The following is a 13859-nucleotide window of genomic DNA, read 5'->3' on the forward strand; positions in this document are numbered from 1 at the left end:
GCCCGTGGTGCGTGCTGGGTCCTGAGAGACGTTTCTCCACTCACTTCCTGAGGGACGTTGCCCGTGGTGGGGTTTTCCCCAGGGGCTCGCTGCAGATGCGGCCGTCGGGTTTCTGCTTTCTCTTCTTCCTTGGCTTGTGCCCAGGGAAAAGCTGCTGTTTCTGTTTCTGTTCTTGGCCCCCTGAACCGGATGGGGCACGCGGGGCACGTTGGTGCTGGCAGCCCCCACTCTCCTGGGTGGCTCAGAAGGCCCCGGGGGGATGTCCCCATCCCTTCCTGCCTGTACCCTGCTCCTCGGAGGTGGACAGGGGGTGCCGTGTCTCAAACACTCAGTGTTCCCAAGCACACAGTGCAGAACGGTGCCTTGAAAGGGAAGTTTCCCAAAAGTTTCCATGGGGGAAGAATTTATTTCCTCCTTAATTAACTAAACCATTTATCTTTTGGGAGTCTTCAAATGGCTAACTTCCAACAAAAAGGCCAGTGCTGGGTTTCAGAGCCCAGAGGACACATTTGATTGTCTCAGTGGCCCCCTCTGGTCCTTTCCTCAGGTTGAGTGGGGAGGAGGCCACAGCCGTGCTCCCACACGGTGACAGTACCTCCGGAAGTCCTGGTTCGCAGAGGCCAGCATCGGCCCCCACCCTTCTGGCACTTCTGGGGTGCTCCAGGTCCCTATGCCCTCAGCCATCACGCTGCTTCTAACTCCTGGCGCTGTGGGAGGCTGGGCGCAGGAGGGCAGAAGGCCTGGGAGCAGCATTTAAATTAAGAGCGACCCTTCTGGGAGGCTCTGTGGCTCTCGGGGGCAACTCCCACTAAGGGGACTCGCAGATGGGCTGTGGGCTTCCCCCCAGCCCATCATGTCCTCCTGCTCTCCCTGTTGCTTGGGGTCTTGGTCACAGTGGAGTCCCACTGCTCCCTCCCGCATGTGTGTCTGCAGCTCCCAAACCCAACAGGGAGCTCTAGCACAGAACAAGGACATGGAGGGAGGGGGCGGCCTCGGCAAGCGCGATCGTCAAGCCGCTGTTCCGCCAGCCGCCCTCGTCCTGACACAGGGTGGTCTCAGCAGAGCTTCTGTAGGGCCCTTTGAAGGCTGCATCCCTGCTGCCCATCTGCTTCTGGTTCCAGTGCTTTGCGGGGCTGATGAAGTGCAGATGTGGGTGACTCCACAGACCGGCCGGGACAACAGGAAATTCTCAAGGCTTGGATGGGAACTAAGAGGGTGTTTACTTCTTGGAATTCATGTCAGATGCACAAAACCCCAGAACCCCACACCGGAGTCAAGGTTGTCCCGAGAGCCCTGGCCGGCCGTTGTAGAGAGGAGGCAGGAATCACGCAGGGCTGGTGCCTTGCTGGTGGCCAGAGCAGGAGGCTGGCTGTGGAAGGAGCTTGCAGAGAGTGCTTGGGTCTGGACGCTTCTGGCCAGTCTGCGACCGCCCTTCCCATGGGTTCTCCCAGCAGTCTCGGCCTGGCAGGCAGGGGACTGTGGGAGGGTGTGTCCAGCTTCTACTGGCAGCCGCACGTCCAGCACATGCTTCTCCAAGCCCCACATGGTGCAGACTTAATGCCCGGGACAGGGCACATGGAAGTGCAGGCATCTAATGGTGTGTTGGCTGGGTCCTCGGTCACACATGGGCCCTGGGAGCCAGAGCAAAACCAAGGCTGACCTGCGGGTTCTCTCCCGCTCCCCACAGGTGGCCTCCACATGGGGGAGATGGGGCGCTTAGAGCACAGGGGAGCCCGGCTGAGCCCCGAGTTGGCTGCCAGTTTCCTCTGCTTGTTTGTGATTTTCCACTGCAATTGGATGTGGACAGAAGGAACCAGTTGTTTTCAGGACAAGGGAGAGGAAAGGAGCCGCACCTGGCAGATAGAGGCAGGTCCCAGCCCTGTCCAGCCCCACACCTGGGCCTGGGGACAGCGTGTGCACAAACAGAAGATTTTTTAAAGATTCCAGTTATGGGACGGGCGCGGTGGCTCATGCCTGAATCCCAGCACTTTGGTAGACCGAGGTGAGCAGATCACAAGGTCAAGAGATTGAGACCATCCTGGCCAACATGATGAAAGCCGTCTCTACTAAAAATACAAAAATTAGCTGGGTGTGGTGGCGCGTGCCTGTTGTCCCAACTACTCGGGAGGCTGAGGCAGGAGAATCGCTCAGGAGGCAGAGATTGCAGTCAACTGAGATCGTGCCACTGCACTCCAGCCTGGTGACAGAGCGAGACTCCGTCTCAAAGAAAAAAAAAAGATTCCAGTCGTGAAATCTTTTGGGACAGGAGAATAAAAAGGACTGCGTGTCTCACAACGTGCTGTTTATGAAGCAGCCACCACGCCTCACGCACTGAGGCCCCAGTGCCGCCATCACCCAGACGCTAGAGAAATGAGAAGTCTGGGAGGAGCTGTAGCATCCCTTCCCTCCGATCTGTAGAACTGATTGGAAGCTGTGCGGTGAAAACACAATGTTTCTTTTGAGATTCGGATGTGACCCCTGCACTCCACATGCATCATTAGCTGACGGGTGAGGCCCAGCAGTGTTTTGGGGAGACCTGGACCCCCAGTCTTGAAGCGTGTCTCAGCATGGGGCAGCTGTGTCTGAGCCGTTTATAAACTAGTTTTACACCCATGGGTCCTTCCACGTGGACTTACCCAGGACCTCAGGATGGAGGAGAAAGACAAGACTTGGTTTTCTGCTGTTTTAGTGTGAAGATGTGACTTCTTGCCTGGAGCTCTGGAGGACCGAGGGCAGCACAGTCTGGGGGATAGGTGGGCCGGGTGCTCAGGCCTCTCCCTGTGCTGCTCTTGGTGGCAGTTCTGAAGCTAAAAGACTGAGGAGCGCGAATCGGAGATCAGGACGCTGCTGCCTGGGGCACTTCCCTGAGGTCCCATGCGCCCGGCGTCACCTTCACCACAGCGCCGACTGAGTGTCCAGGAAGCTGCCAGTGGGTACACCCAGGCGCTGCGAGGAGCCCCATGTGAGGCCATCAGAGGACACGCATGTTTTACACCCATGGGTCTAAATGGCAGTGGTAGGGAGGCAGGCTCACTTCCCGGCCCCCAGACGCTTGGCACCCCCACGAGGGCCTGGCCCGTGGGTTTGGACACACCCTCTCCTTGCTCCAGGCATGACTATGCCACGCGGCAGGGGCACTGGGCTGGGCTGGCACGTGTTGCCACATAAACCTACGAGCAAGGGCTGCCTGGGCCGGTTGCTGCTAAGACACACGCACCTCCGCGCCCCGCGTCCTTGGGTGGTGGAACACATCCATGGAATTCACCCAAGTACATGTAAAACCAGGCACAAAGTACCCGCTGGCTTTCAGGAGCGGGCACCTGGCTATGCAGCATTGCAGCCACAGGCACCACCACAGGGCATGTCCCAGGAACCCACCTCCAGCCCCCAGACTCAGACGCAAGTGCGCTGAGCCTGCCCGGGGCTGCCATCTCGGAGCCATTTGCCCTGTGATTCCATGGGAGCTGGGGAACCTGAGATGTGGGTAGCCCACACCTCCTGGAGACAGAGGCACCATGGTGGGACTGGGCTCCCTGGATGTCCTCCTGGGCCTCTCCTCCTCACGGGGGCAAGGCCATTAGGAAAATGCCCTACTGCACGCACTCCAGCCCCTCTTACTCACCAGGACAGCGGGCTTGGGGCTCTTTGGGCACTGGTCCCTCCAGTCCTAAAAGTGGCCTGCAGGGAGTGTCAGCAGGGAGTCTGCAGGGCTGCTGCCCTGCCAAGACTGTGGGCTGGGCTGTGGCTTATCTGCAGGGAGCAGCCTGGAATGCGAGGGTGGGCCTGGGTGGGGATGCTCCGAGGCCACTCGCGGGGTGTGCTGCCTGTGCTTGTGGGAGTATGTGCGTGTGTGCGCACGTGTGTGCCTGCGTATGTGTGCACGTGCATGTGTGTGCGTGTGCATCTGTGTGTGCGTGTGCGTGCGTCCATGTGTGTGCGTGCATGTGCATGTGTGCATATCCATGTGTGTGCGTGTGCGTCTGTGTGTGCGTGTGTATGCGTCCATATGCGTGCGTGCGTGTGCATGTGTGCACGTCCATGTGTGTGCGCATGCACGTGTGTGCGTGGCTGTGGGGGGCTCGCAGGGGAGGTGCATGTGGCAGAGGAGAGAGATTCAGGAAGTGACCAGTGCATCCTCTCCCTGTCCCTGCTCGGTGACCACACTGAACTGTGACTTGGAACAGGACCTTTGTCCGAGGCCCTGAGCCCACGTCAGGGCTGAAGCCGCAGGCCAGCCCGGCCCCAAGGGCCCTTGTGGAGGGGTCTCCCTGAATAGCCTTGGACCCACCTCCCGCCCAGCCCCACCAGGAGGCCTGGCTGAGTGCCCCCCTCACACGCGGACACACAGTTGTCATGCAGCGTCGTATCCCCCCAGGGTGGCCGTCATCAGCCTTTGCCTTCCCCAGAGCCGACACAAACCAAGTCCTCAGTCATTTCCGGTCCTGCCTGGATCAGCGCCAGCAGGGGAGGAATGCAGGAAGCCTCACGAAGAGGCGGGGGGCCGGGCGCGGTGGTTCATGCCTGTCATCCCAGCACTGTGGGAGGCCAAGGCAGGTGGATCACTTGAGCTCAGAAGTTCAAGACCAGCCTGGGCAACATGGCGAAACCCCGTCTCTACGAAAAATACGAAAAATTAGCTGGACGTGGTAGCGTACACCTGTGGTCCCAGCTATTGGGGAGGCTGAGGTGGGAGGATTGTTTGAACCCAGGAGGTTGAGGCTGGAGTGAGCTGTGATTGTACCACTGCACTGCAGCCTGGGCAACAGAGGGAGACACTGTCTTAAACAACAAAAAAACCCAAAGAGGCAGGGTGACTTCCACCATCCCTGCACCTGTGCCCTGACGCAGCTGCCCACTTGGCACCCTGTTCCTTCACACACAAAACTCACGGCCCGAGAGTGGGGCACAGGGTTGGGGTGGAAGGTGCTGTCCCCCGTGTCCCACTGATCAGCCCGTCTGCAGGCCTGTCCTCGGGGCCCTCTGCTCGGCAGACCTCCAGGGCTCTGCAGAATCCTGCATAGGCTGGGTCACCCTCTCCTGGGGAGACAGGCCTGGCTCTAGGTTCCAGGGCTGAGTCAGGGTCTGGGCCCTGCACCCCATCCCCCAGGCTCCACCCTGTGGCTGCCAGACTGTCAGGTGAGGGTCCCTGCTGTGCGGGGCTGGTTTACCAGGGGCCCTGCAGTCCCGGGCCCAGGTGAGAGCAGGAGGCTCTGTCTCAGAGCAGGTCCTGTGTGTGCAAGCAACACAGGAAGCCCACATTTCCTGATCAGACAGCCGCTTAGAGCCGGGAAAAAGGAGGAACTTGGTGACCTGCATAAGAGGTCCTTCTGTCTCTTAGTGGGACCCGGTCCCTGCCTCTTGGGGTTGGAGAGGCCGTGGGACTCATGACAGGCACCTCTCTGCATGGCCTGCAGTCCTGCCCAGGGACGGAGCTGATGGGTGAAGGCCCCTCCTCATGCCCCTTTGGTGGCTGTGCCTGATGACTACTTGCCCCAAGAGAAGCGGCCGTACGGCCAGGGGGCCCTGAGGTGCTGGGCAGGAGCCTTACAGACCGCCATCTGCCCGCAGTGAGGCCGTCTGGGAGAACATGGCGCGCATGTGCGTGAAGACCCAGCGGCTGGATGTGGCCAAGGTGTGCCTGGGGAACATGGGCCACGCCCGTGGGGCCCGAGCACTGCGTGAGGCGGAGCGGGAGCCGGAGCTGGAGGCCCGCGTGGCCGTGCTGGCCACACAGCTAGGCATGCTGGTGAGGGGCGCCCCGTGGGGGGGGTGGGAAGGCACCATGCCTACCACAGCCACAGCCCCCTGGGGAAGGAGGAGGCATGCCCACCGGCCTGAGCTTGCAGTGTTGAGGGCAGAGCCAAGAGGCATGGCCCAGGAGAGCTGGGCAGACGGCTGCGGTGGAGGTGAGGCGGGTAGAGGCTAGGTGATTGCTGGCTCTCCAGGGTGTGTGCCTATCAGGCGTGCGGGTCTGGAACAGAGCGCCCAAGAGATCCCCAGGTCAGCAGGGCTGAACACGGGACTTCTGTGGGGGGGGGCTCTGGGAGGTGGGGCCACCCCTTGGTGGTGCATCTCACTCTCCAGCTGTGGGACAGGGATGCCCTGTGGGTGTGTGGCATTTGCTCTGCCCGTGTCAGCCCCCTGTGTCAGTGTTTTTGGCAGTGTGGGAAGTTGCAGTGACCGGTGGCCTGGCGTGGAACAGTGTGTTTGAAGCATGGGTTTGCGGAGGCTGCACAACACCTGCCCATCCTCATTCCTCAGGAGGACGCCGAGCAGCTGTACAGGAAGTGCAAGCGCTACGACCTCCTGAACAAGTTCTACCAGGCTGCAGGGCAGTGGCAGAAGGCCCTCAAGGTAGCCGAGCGCCACGACCGCGTGCACCTGCGCAGCACCTACCACCACTATGCCGGGCACCTGGAGGCCAGTGCCGACTGCAGCCGGGCCCTCAGTTAGTGAGTGCGGCCCTCGCGGCCTCCTCCCAGTCTCTCTGGATGGTCCTGGCTCCTGAGGCCTCTGTGTGTGCTATGGTGAGGTGGCCAGGGAGGTTCTCAGAGGAGGTGTCTGTCTCAGGGAGGTGGCGCCTTCTTGGCAGGAAGCTTCTGGGAGTCTCAGAGACGTGGGGTTGCCCCTTCTGTCCTGGGCCACCCGGGTTTCAAGGCAGGAGAAGGACGTGTGTCCTTCGGTTGCTGAGCACAGATGGGCTTGGTATCTCCTGAGGACAGATGAACCCATGCCACCCTCTCCAGAGGGGGAGCTGCTCTTAGACCTGTTCCTGAGATGCGGATGGGCGACCCGCCTCCCGGGCCCCCGCAGTGCAGGAAGCCCCCACTGCCTCCTGGCCATGTGTGCTCAGGCTCCGCGGAGCTGCAGGCTGGGAGCCCACACCCCAAGGGCCGTCGCTCTGATGCATTTCACCAACGCTGCCTCTCAGCCCATCTGGTTCCCGCGGGGCTGGGATGGGAGGGAACCAGGACCTCTGTCTCCTCCTCTCACAGCTACGAGAAGTCGGACACTCACCGCTTCGAAGTGCCCAGGATGCTGTCGGAGGACCTGCCATCCCTGGAGCTCTATGTGAATAAGATGAAGGATGAGTGAGTGCTCCTACCAGGGCTGGTGGGACCGCACTCCATCCTGGAAGTTTGCGGGGATCCCAGGGCTTGCTCAGGCAGCTCCCCTTCCTGTGCTTCCTGCATGAGTGGGCAGTGTCCCCCCGGTTCCTCAGAGGTCTGCCAGGGCCCTGAGCTGGGCCCTCCCTTTGGACAGAGCCCAGGCTCCTCACTCTTGGCCCAGCCTGTTTGCAGGTCAGGTGACATGCACTCTAAGAGTGGCACAGGGGCGGGGTGGGGGCCGTTCTGGGTTGGAGCAGGACTCGGATGGAGAACCCATAGCCTTGGGGCTGCCCACAGGACCCTGTGGCGGTGGTGGGCACAGTACCTGGAGAGCCAGGGCGAGATGGACGCAGCGCTGCACTACTACGAACTGGCCCAGGACCACTTCTCCCTGGTCCGCATCCACTGCTTCCAGGGCAATGTTCAGAAGGTGAGGGCCCTGCAGGGGAGCCAGCCAGGCGGACGTGACGCAGACACAAGGCCACCGAGTCTCATCTTTGGGTTCTTTGTCTTTCTAGGCTGTGCAAATCGCCAACGAGACAGGAAACCTAGCGGCCTCCTACCACCTGGCACGCCAGTACGAGAGCCAGGAGGAGGTGGGGCAGGCGGTGCACTTCTACACCCGGGCGCAGGCCTTCAAGAATGCCATCCGCCTGTGCAAGGTACCACGGGGCCAGAGTGGGGAGCCGGTGCTTCTCGAGGTCCTCTGAAGACAGCTTCAAGTGGAAAAATGGACAGAGAGAATCGTGTCAGCAACACGTGGTCTGGCCGGTGTCTGCCACTCACTCCTCACCCTACCGCCCCACCCGCCCACCCTCCGCCCACCCCTGGCCGCTCCCCTCTGACATTGGTTGCAAAGCATTGTCCCCAGATGCTTCCCAGGCTCCAGGGCTCCTGAGCGGGTGTGAGGCTGGCTCACGGCCTATGGCCTTGCAGACAGCAGACCCTTCCTAGAAAGCTGTTGGGCATTCTGCACCCACACAAATGTCCCAGCCCGGGCTCTTGCTTCCAGAAGCATCTCGCGTGTCAGGTAGTTCTTGCAGTGCTCTGTGAAACAGAACCCAGAGCATCAGAGAATCCTCAGAGACAAACCTAGTAAATCATCAGCTCCTTAAACCCACAGCCGCAGAGATCGCTGAGCAGTATATCAAAGTAAAGGGGCGGGTTCACACCCGGCACATTCCAGAATCTCAGTGGGCCTGGGGAAGCCAGTGGGAGCTGCTTCAGGGCCCTGCCTCCCTGCCTGCAGGAGAACAGCCTGGACGACCAGCTCATAAACTTGGCCCTGCTGAGCTCCCCCGAGGACATGATCGAGGCGGCCCGATACTATGAGGAGAAGGGCATGCAGATGGACAGGGCGGTCATGCTGTACCACAAGGTGAGGGCCGGCCACTGGTGGGGGCCTTGGGGAGGGCAGCAGGCCAGGGGGCCTTTGCTTGTGCGAGGCCTCCGAGGTCTCGGGCCCCCAGGCCTCGGGCAGCTGCTCAGAGCCCACCACATCCGCAGGCTGGCCACTTCTCCAAGGCCCTGGAGCTGGCCTTTGCCACCCAGCAGTTTGTGGCCCTGCAGCTCATAGCAGAGGACCTGGATGAGACGTCAGACCCTGCGCTCCTGGCCCGCTGCTCCGACTTCTTCATCGAGCACAGTCAGTATGAGAGGGCAGTGGAGCTGCTGCTAGCCGCCAGGAAGGTACGGGGCCAGCGGGGCCTGGGCTCGGCTCCACGCAGGCTCCATGGCTCAGGTCCCCTGTGCCCAGAGGCTGTGGGAATGGCTGCTCGCTTGGTTATGAGTTCTTGAGGAAGGCTCTGGTGCCCTGGATTTCACGTACGGCACACCCAGTAGGTCCATGAGTGTAGACTTGCCATCCTTCATGCTGGCATCAGATCATACACAGGGAATTGCACTCACCTATGGGGGGGAGGGGGTGGTAAAAATACACATAACACAAAATTTACCATCTTAGCCTTTTTTTTTTTTGAAACAGGGTCTGACTCTTGCCCAGGCTGGATTGTGGTGTTGCCATCGTGGCTCACTGCGGCCTCAACTTCCCGGGCTCAAGCAACCCTCGCTCCTCCTGCATAGCTGGGGCACAGGCGTGGGCCACCATCCCCAGCTAAGTTTTTAAAAGTTTTCGCATAGAGTCAGGGTCTTGCTATGTTGCCCAGACTGGTCTTGAACTCCTAGGCTCAAGCAATCCTCCTGCCTCAGCCTCCCAAAGCACTGGGACTGTAGACGTGAGCCCTGTGACTGGCCAGGAACAGTTTATTCAAAAGGAAATATGGGTGGTTCCCAAATATAAAATGCTTCGCTTTATTCATGATAGGAATACAGATCAAAATTCACAGAGATGCCATTTTTTACTGGGCTATTAAGGGTGAAAAGGTGAGAAAACCTACTGGATTATCATGGGAAGCAGATATACCCAGGCCCTGTGGAACACAGCAGGCAGAACCTACCACAAGACAAGGTCTCCCTTGTCCCAGCCTCCCCTTCCCTCGAGAGTTCATCCTGACAGACACGTTGCCGCACGTGTGAGTGGCGTGTGCACAGGGCGTGCTCGGCAGACGGTTTACGCAGCAAGGACACTGGCCCTCATTCTGTCACCAGGCCGGCTCAATCCCCAGGGCTTCCTCAGCACTGTGGGCGTCTACGCAGCAGAGAGCATGTGGCAGCCCCCAGCGTACTGAGATGGAAACACCTCCAAGACAGAATTCTTTTTCTTTTTTCCTTTTTGTTTTCTTTTTTTTGAGACAGAGTCTCACTCTGTCACCAGGCTGGAGTGCAGTGGCGCAATCTCAGCTCACTGTAAGCTCCACTTCCTGGGTTCAAGTGAGTCTCCTGCCTCAGCTTCCCAAGTACTAGGGACTACAGGTGCGTGCCACCATGCCCAGCTAATTTTTGTATTTTAGTAAAGACGAGGTTCCACCATGTTGGCCAGGATAGTCTCAATCTCCTGACCTCGTGATCTGCCTGTCTCAGCCTCTCGAAGTGCTGGGATTACAGGTGTGAGCCACCGCACCCAGCCATATTCTCTTTCTTCATATAAATGTGTTATTACTTCATATATATTTGTGAGTTATTACTGTTTTTTTTCTTGTGGAAATGGGGGTCTCACTGTGTTGCCCAGGCTGGCCTCAAACTCTTGGGCCCAAGTGATCCTCTCGCCTTGGCCTCCCAAAGTGCTGGAATTACAGGCGTGAGCCAACATGCCTGGCCTAAGACATACTCTCAAGAATATAAAAAATTTTTTTTTTCTTCGAGACAGAGTCTCGCTCTGTCACCCAGGCTGGAGTGCAGTGGCGCGATCTCAGCTCACTGCAAGTTCCGCCTCCTGGATTCACACCATTCTCCTGCCTCAGCCTCCCGAGTAGCTAGGACTACAGGCGCCTGCCACTACGCCTGGCTAATGTTTTGTATTTTTAGTAGAGATGGAGTTTCACCATGTTAGCCAGCATGGTCTCGATCTCCTGACCTTGTGATCCCCCCGCCTAGGCCTCCCAAAGTGCTGGGATTACAGGCGTGAGCCACCGCGCCTGGCCAAAATTTTTCTTAAAATGAGAGCTGGGCGTGGTGGCTCACGCCTGTAATCCCAGCATTTTGGGAGGCCGGGGCGGGCAGATCACTTGAGATCAGGAGTTCGAGATGAACCTGACCAACACGGAGAAACCCCGTCTCTACTAAAAAAAAATTACAAAACTAGCCGGGCGTGGTGGCGCATGCCTGTAATCCCAGCTACTCAGGAGGCTGAGGCAGGAGAATGGCGGGAACCCAGGAGGTGGAGGTTGTGAGCCGAGATTGTGCCGTTGCACTCCAGCCTGGGCAACAAGAGCGAAACCCTGTCTCAAAACAAAACAAAAAAAAAATTCTTAAAATGTTAGGAAAATCAGGCCGGTGCAGTGGCTCGTGCCTGTAATCCCAGCACTTTGGGAGGCTAAGGCAGGCAGATTGCTTGAGTCCAGGAGTTTAAGACCAGCTTGGGCAACATGGCAAAACCCAGTCTCTACTGAAAATACAAAACCTGAGGCGGGAAGATCAACTTACCCTGGGAGGTGGAGACTGTAGTGAGCTGTGATTGCACTACCGCACTCCAACCTGGGTGACCCCGTCTCAAAAATTTAATTTTAAAATTTAATTTAAAAAATTGCGGCCGGGCGCAGTGGCTCAAGCCTGTAATCCCAGCACTTTGGGAGGCTGAGACGGGCGGATCACGAGGTCAGGAGATCGAGACCATCCTGGCTAACACGGTGAAACCCCCGTCTCTACTAAAAAAAAAAATACAAAAAACTAGCCGGGCGAGGTGGCGGGTGCCTGTAGTCCCAGCTACTCAGGAGACTGAGGCAGGAGAATGGCGTGAACTCGGGAGGCGGAGCTTGCAGTGAGCTGAGATCCAGCCACTGCGCTCCAGCCTGGGCGACAGAGCGAGACTCTGTCTCAAAAAAAAAAAAAAAAAAAAAAAAATTTAGAATTATAGAAGAAAATTACCAGTTTTCTTTTCTCCCAAACATAATATTCTTTTGAGCATATATCACTTGAGACTGTTGTTTCCTTTGTTCCACTCTGCAACGTTAACAGCGTGAGAAAGTCACGTCAATGACTAGGTTGGTGCGGCGGGGGAGACATCCTTGTCCCCTCCATACCCACCCCAGCTAGACAGAGGCCACCACTGAGCCGAGGGGCCTGGTTTCCTCTGAAGCGGTGGCAGATGAGGGGCGCACTTTGGTTCCTGGCCCCCTCGGCAGCCCCATTGCATCTCTGCACCTTTGCAGTATCGCGAAGCCCTGCAGCTATGCCTGGAGCAAAACATGAGCATCACCGAGGAGATGGCGGAAAAGATGACCGTGGCCAAGGACTCCTCGGACCTGCCTGAGGAGTCTCGGCGGGAGCTGCTGGAGCAGATAGCAAACTGCTGCATGCGCCAAGGCAGCTACCACCTGGCCACCAAGAAGTACACGCAGGCCGGCAACAAGCTGAAGGTGAGCGCCGGCCCCTCTCCCGGCCCCAGCCCGCGGCTGCTTCCCAGGCAGTTAGGCTGCGGGCCCCCTGCATGCATCTCCATTTGCCTTTGTGACTCCCCTGAGCCAGGGCGGAGCCTTTCTGGCCAGGAGGAGCACGACCACTAGATCTCTATCGGGAAGCCCTGAGCCCCTCTTCTTGTGAGAGCTCCTGCTCGGGGTCCCTTGTGCTTGTCCCGGCCCAGCCCCTGCTTGCCTGAGCCTGGCTGCCTCTCTGCCTAGGCCATGAGGGCGCTGCTCAAATCTGGAGACACAGAGAAAATCACGTTCTTTGCGAACGTGTCCAGGCAGAAGGAAATCTACATCATGGCTGCCAACTACCTGCAGTCCCTCGACTGGCGGAAGGAGCCGGAGGTCATGAGGAACATCATCAGCTTCTACACCAAGGGGCGGGCCCTGGACCTCCTGGCCAGCTTTTACGACGCTTGTGCCCAGGTGCAGGCCCTCCCTGGGATGCCAGTGGGGCCCCAGGGAGGGCTGTGGAGCCCAGCAGGTCTTGATGGGTTTCATCTGTACAGGTGGAGATCGATGAATACCAGAACTACGACAAAGCCCACGGGGCACTGACTGAGGCCTACAAGTGCCTGGCCAAGGCCAAGAGCCCCCTGGACCAGGAGACCAGGCTGGCACAGCTACAGAGCAGGATGGCACTGGTGAAGAGGTTCATCCAGGCCCGCAGGTGCGCCGCCGGGGCCAGCGGGGCCAGGCCGGGACAGATGTGACTATAGGGTCAGGGCTGACCACAAGAAACCGCAGCCAGCAGAGGGGCAGGACAGCAGATGGGAGCTCTCTCGGGACAGTGCTGCTGCTGAAGACACACCCCACCTCCTCCTGGGAGCCCTCAGAGCCTGGGCACAGCCTTGGGAACGCATTCTGGAAATACCAGAGATGCTGAGAGAGAAACCTGGTGGGGGAGCGGGAGGAGGAGGCAGATCTGGTACAGGAGAGGGTGTGTCTGGGGAGCCATGGACCTGCTTAGGGTGTGCAGGGGTGGGGCAGGGGAGTCCTGAGTGAGGGCCGCTGTGTGACCTGGGGTGGTGGGGACCATGGTGGCCAGCGGGCTCGTGCCTCTCCACAGGTCAACTGCCACCAGCTCCAAGCTTGTGGAGAGGAGACCCAGGCAGCCCATCGTCTCGGTTTTCAGGAGAGGCCGAGATTCTAGGTTTATTTGAATACCTCCCCGTCTTTATGTATGGGCAGTAACTCAGCTTTTCAGAGAGCTGCTGTGTAGACAGCATGGTGGGCATTGGCCTGAGCGCTTCAGGGCCCAACCTCTGTCTCAGCTGGCAAGGGCGCTTCCTTATCTGAGAACCTTTTCCAAAATGAGAGTTCCAGAAGTACTTTGAACAATGTCGGACCCTTTGAAGGGCACGGTCCGCTTGCGCGTATTGATTCTGGGGTATCAGCGTCTCACAGGTGTCTGCTGAGCTTAGGCCACAGGAGGCAGGAGAGGAGGAGAATCGATAGCAGCTGGTCATCAGGGATAGCATAGGACGTGGGTGGAGGGGAGATGATGTGTGAGGGCCAGGGCGGGCAGCCTTCTACGTGCCAGGGGTCAGAGAGCAGGCCAGGCACCTGTCTGGAATGGCCGAGTCAGTGGGTGGCCAGGTGGGCCCCGGACCCTCCTGACATTGGAGCCTGAGCTCTGCACGGCTCCAGTCACCTGCTCTGGACCACACTGTGTTCAGCAGGCTCACTTCCCTGGTGTCGCCCCAGTTCCCAGGCCACACACCCTGCC

The 13859-nt window shown here is 58.9% G+C and overlaps 1 protein-coding gene across 3 annotated transcripts in view; it reads left to right on the forward strand.

Moving 5' to 3' along the window:
• The window catches only part of IFT140 (intraflagellar transport 140), a 108795-nt gene that overhangs the window by 83166 nt on the left and 11770 nt on the right, over positions 1–13859 (forward strand). For all 3 annotated transcript variants that reach the window (XM_030925519.1, XM_030925518.1, XM_010387818.2), the window contains 10 exons: positions 5569–5746; positions 6262–6452; positions 6996–7091; positions 7407–7539; positions 7628–7771; positions 8359–8487; positions 8616–8798; positions 11876–12082; positions 12344–12556; positions 12640–12800. In XM_030925519.1, the coding sequence (XP_030781379.1) occupies positions 5569–5746; positions 6262–6452; positions 6996–7091; positions 7407–7539; positions 7628–7771; positions 8359–8487; positions 8616–8798; positions 11876–12082; positions 12344–12556; positions 12640–12800 (1635 nt within the window). The remainder of the gene's footprint in view (positions 1–5568; positions 5747–6261; positions 6453–6995; positions 7092–7406; positions 7540–7627; positions 7772–8358; positions 8488–8615; positions 8799–11875; positions 12083–12343; positions 12557–12639; positions 12801–13859) is intronic.

This window comes from Rhinopithecus roxellana, chromosome 20 (assembly GCF_007565055.1).
Source record: "Rhinopithecus roxellana isolate Shanxi Qingling chromosome 20, ASM756505v1, whole genome shotgun sequence".
NCBI lineage: Eukaryota > Metazoa > Chordata > Mammalia > Primates > Cercopithecidae > Rhinopithecus > Rhinopithecus roxellana.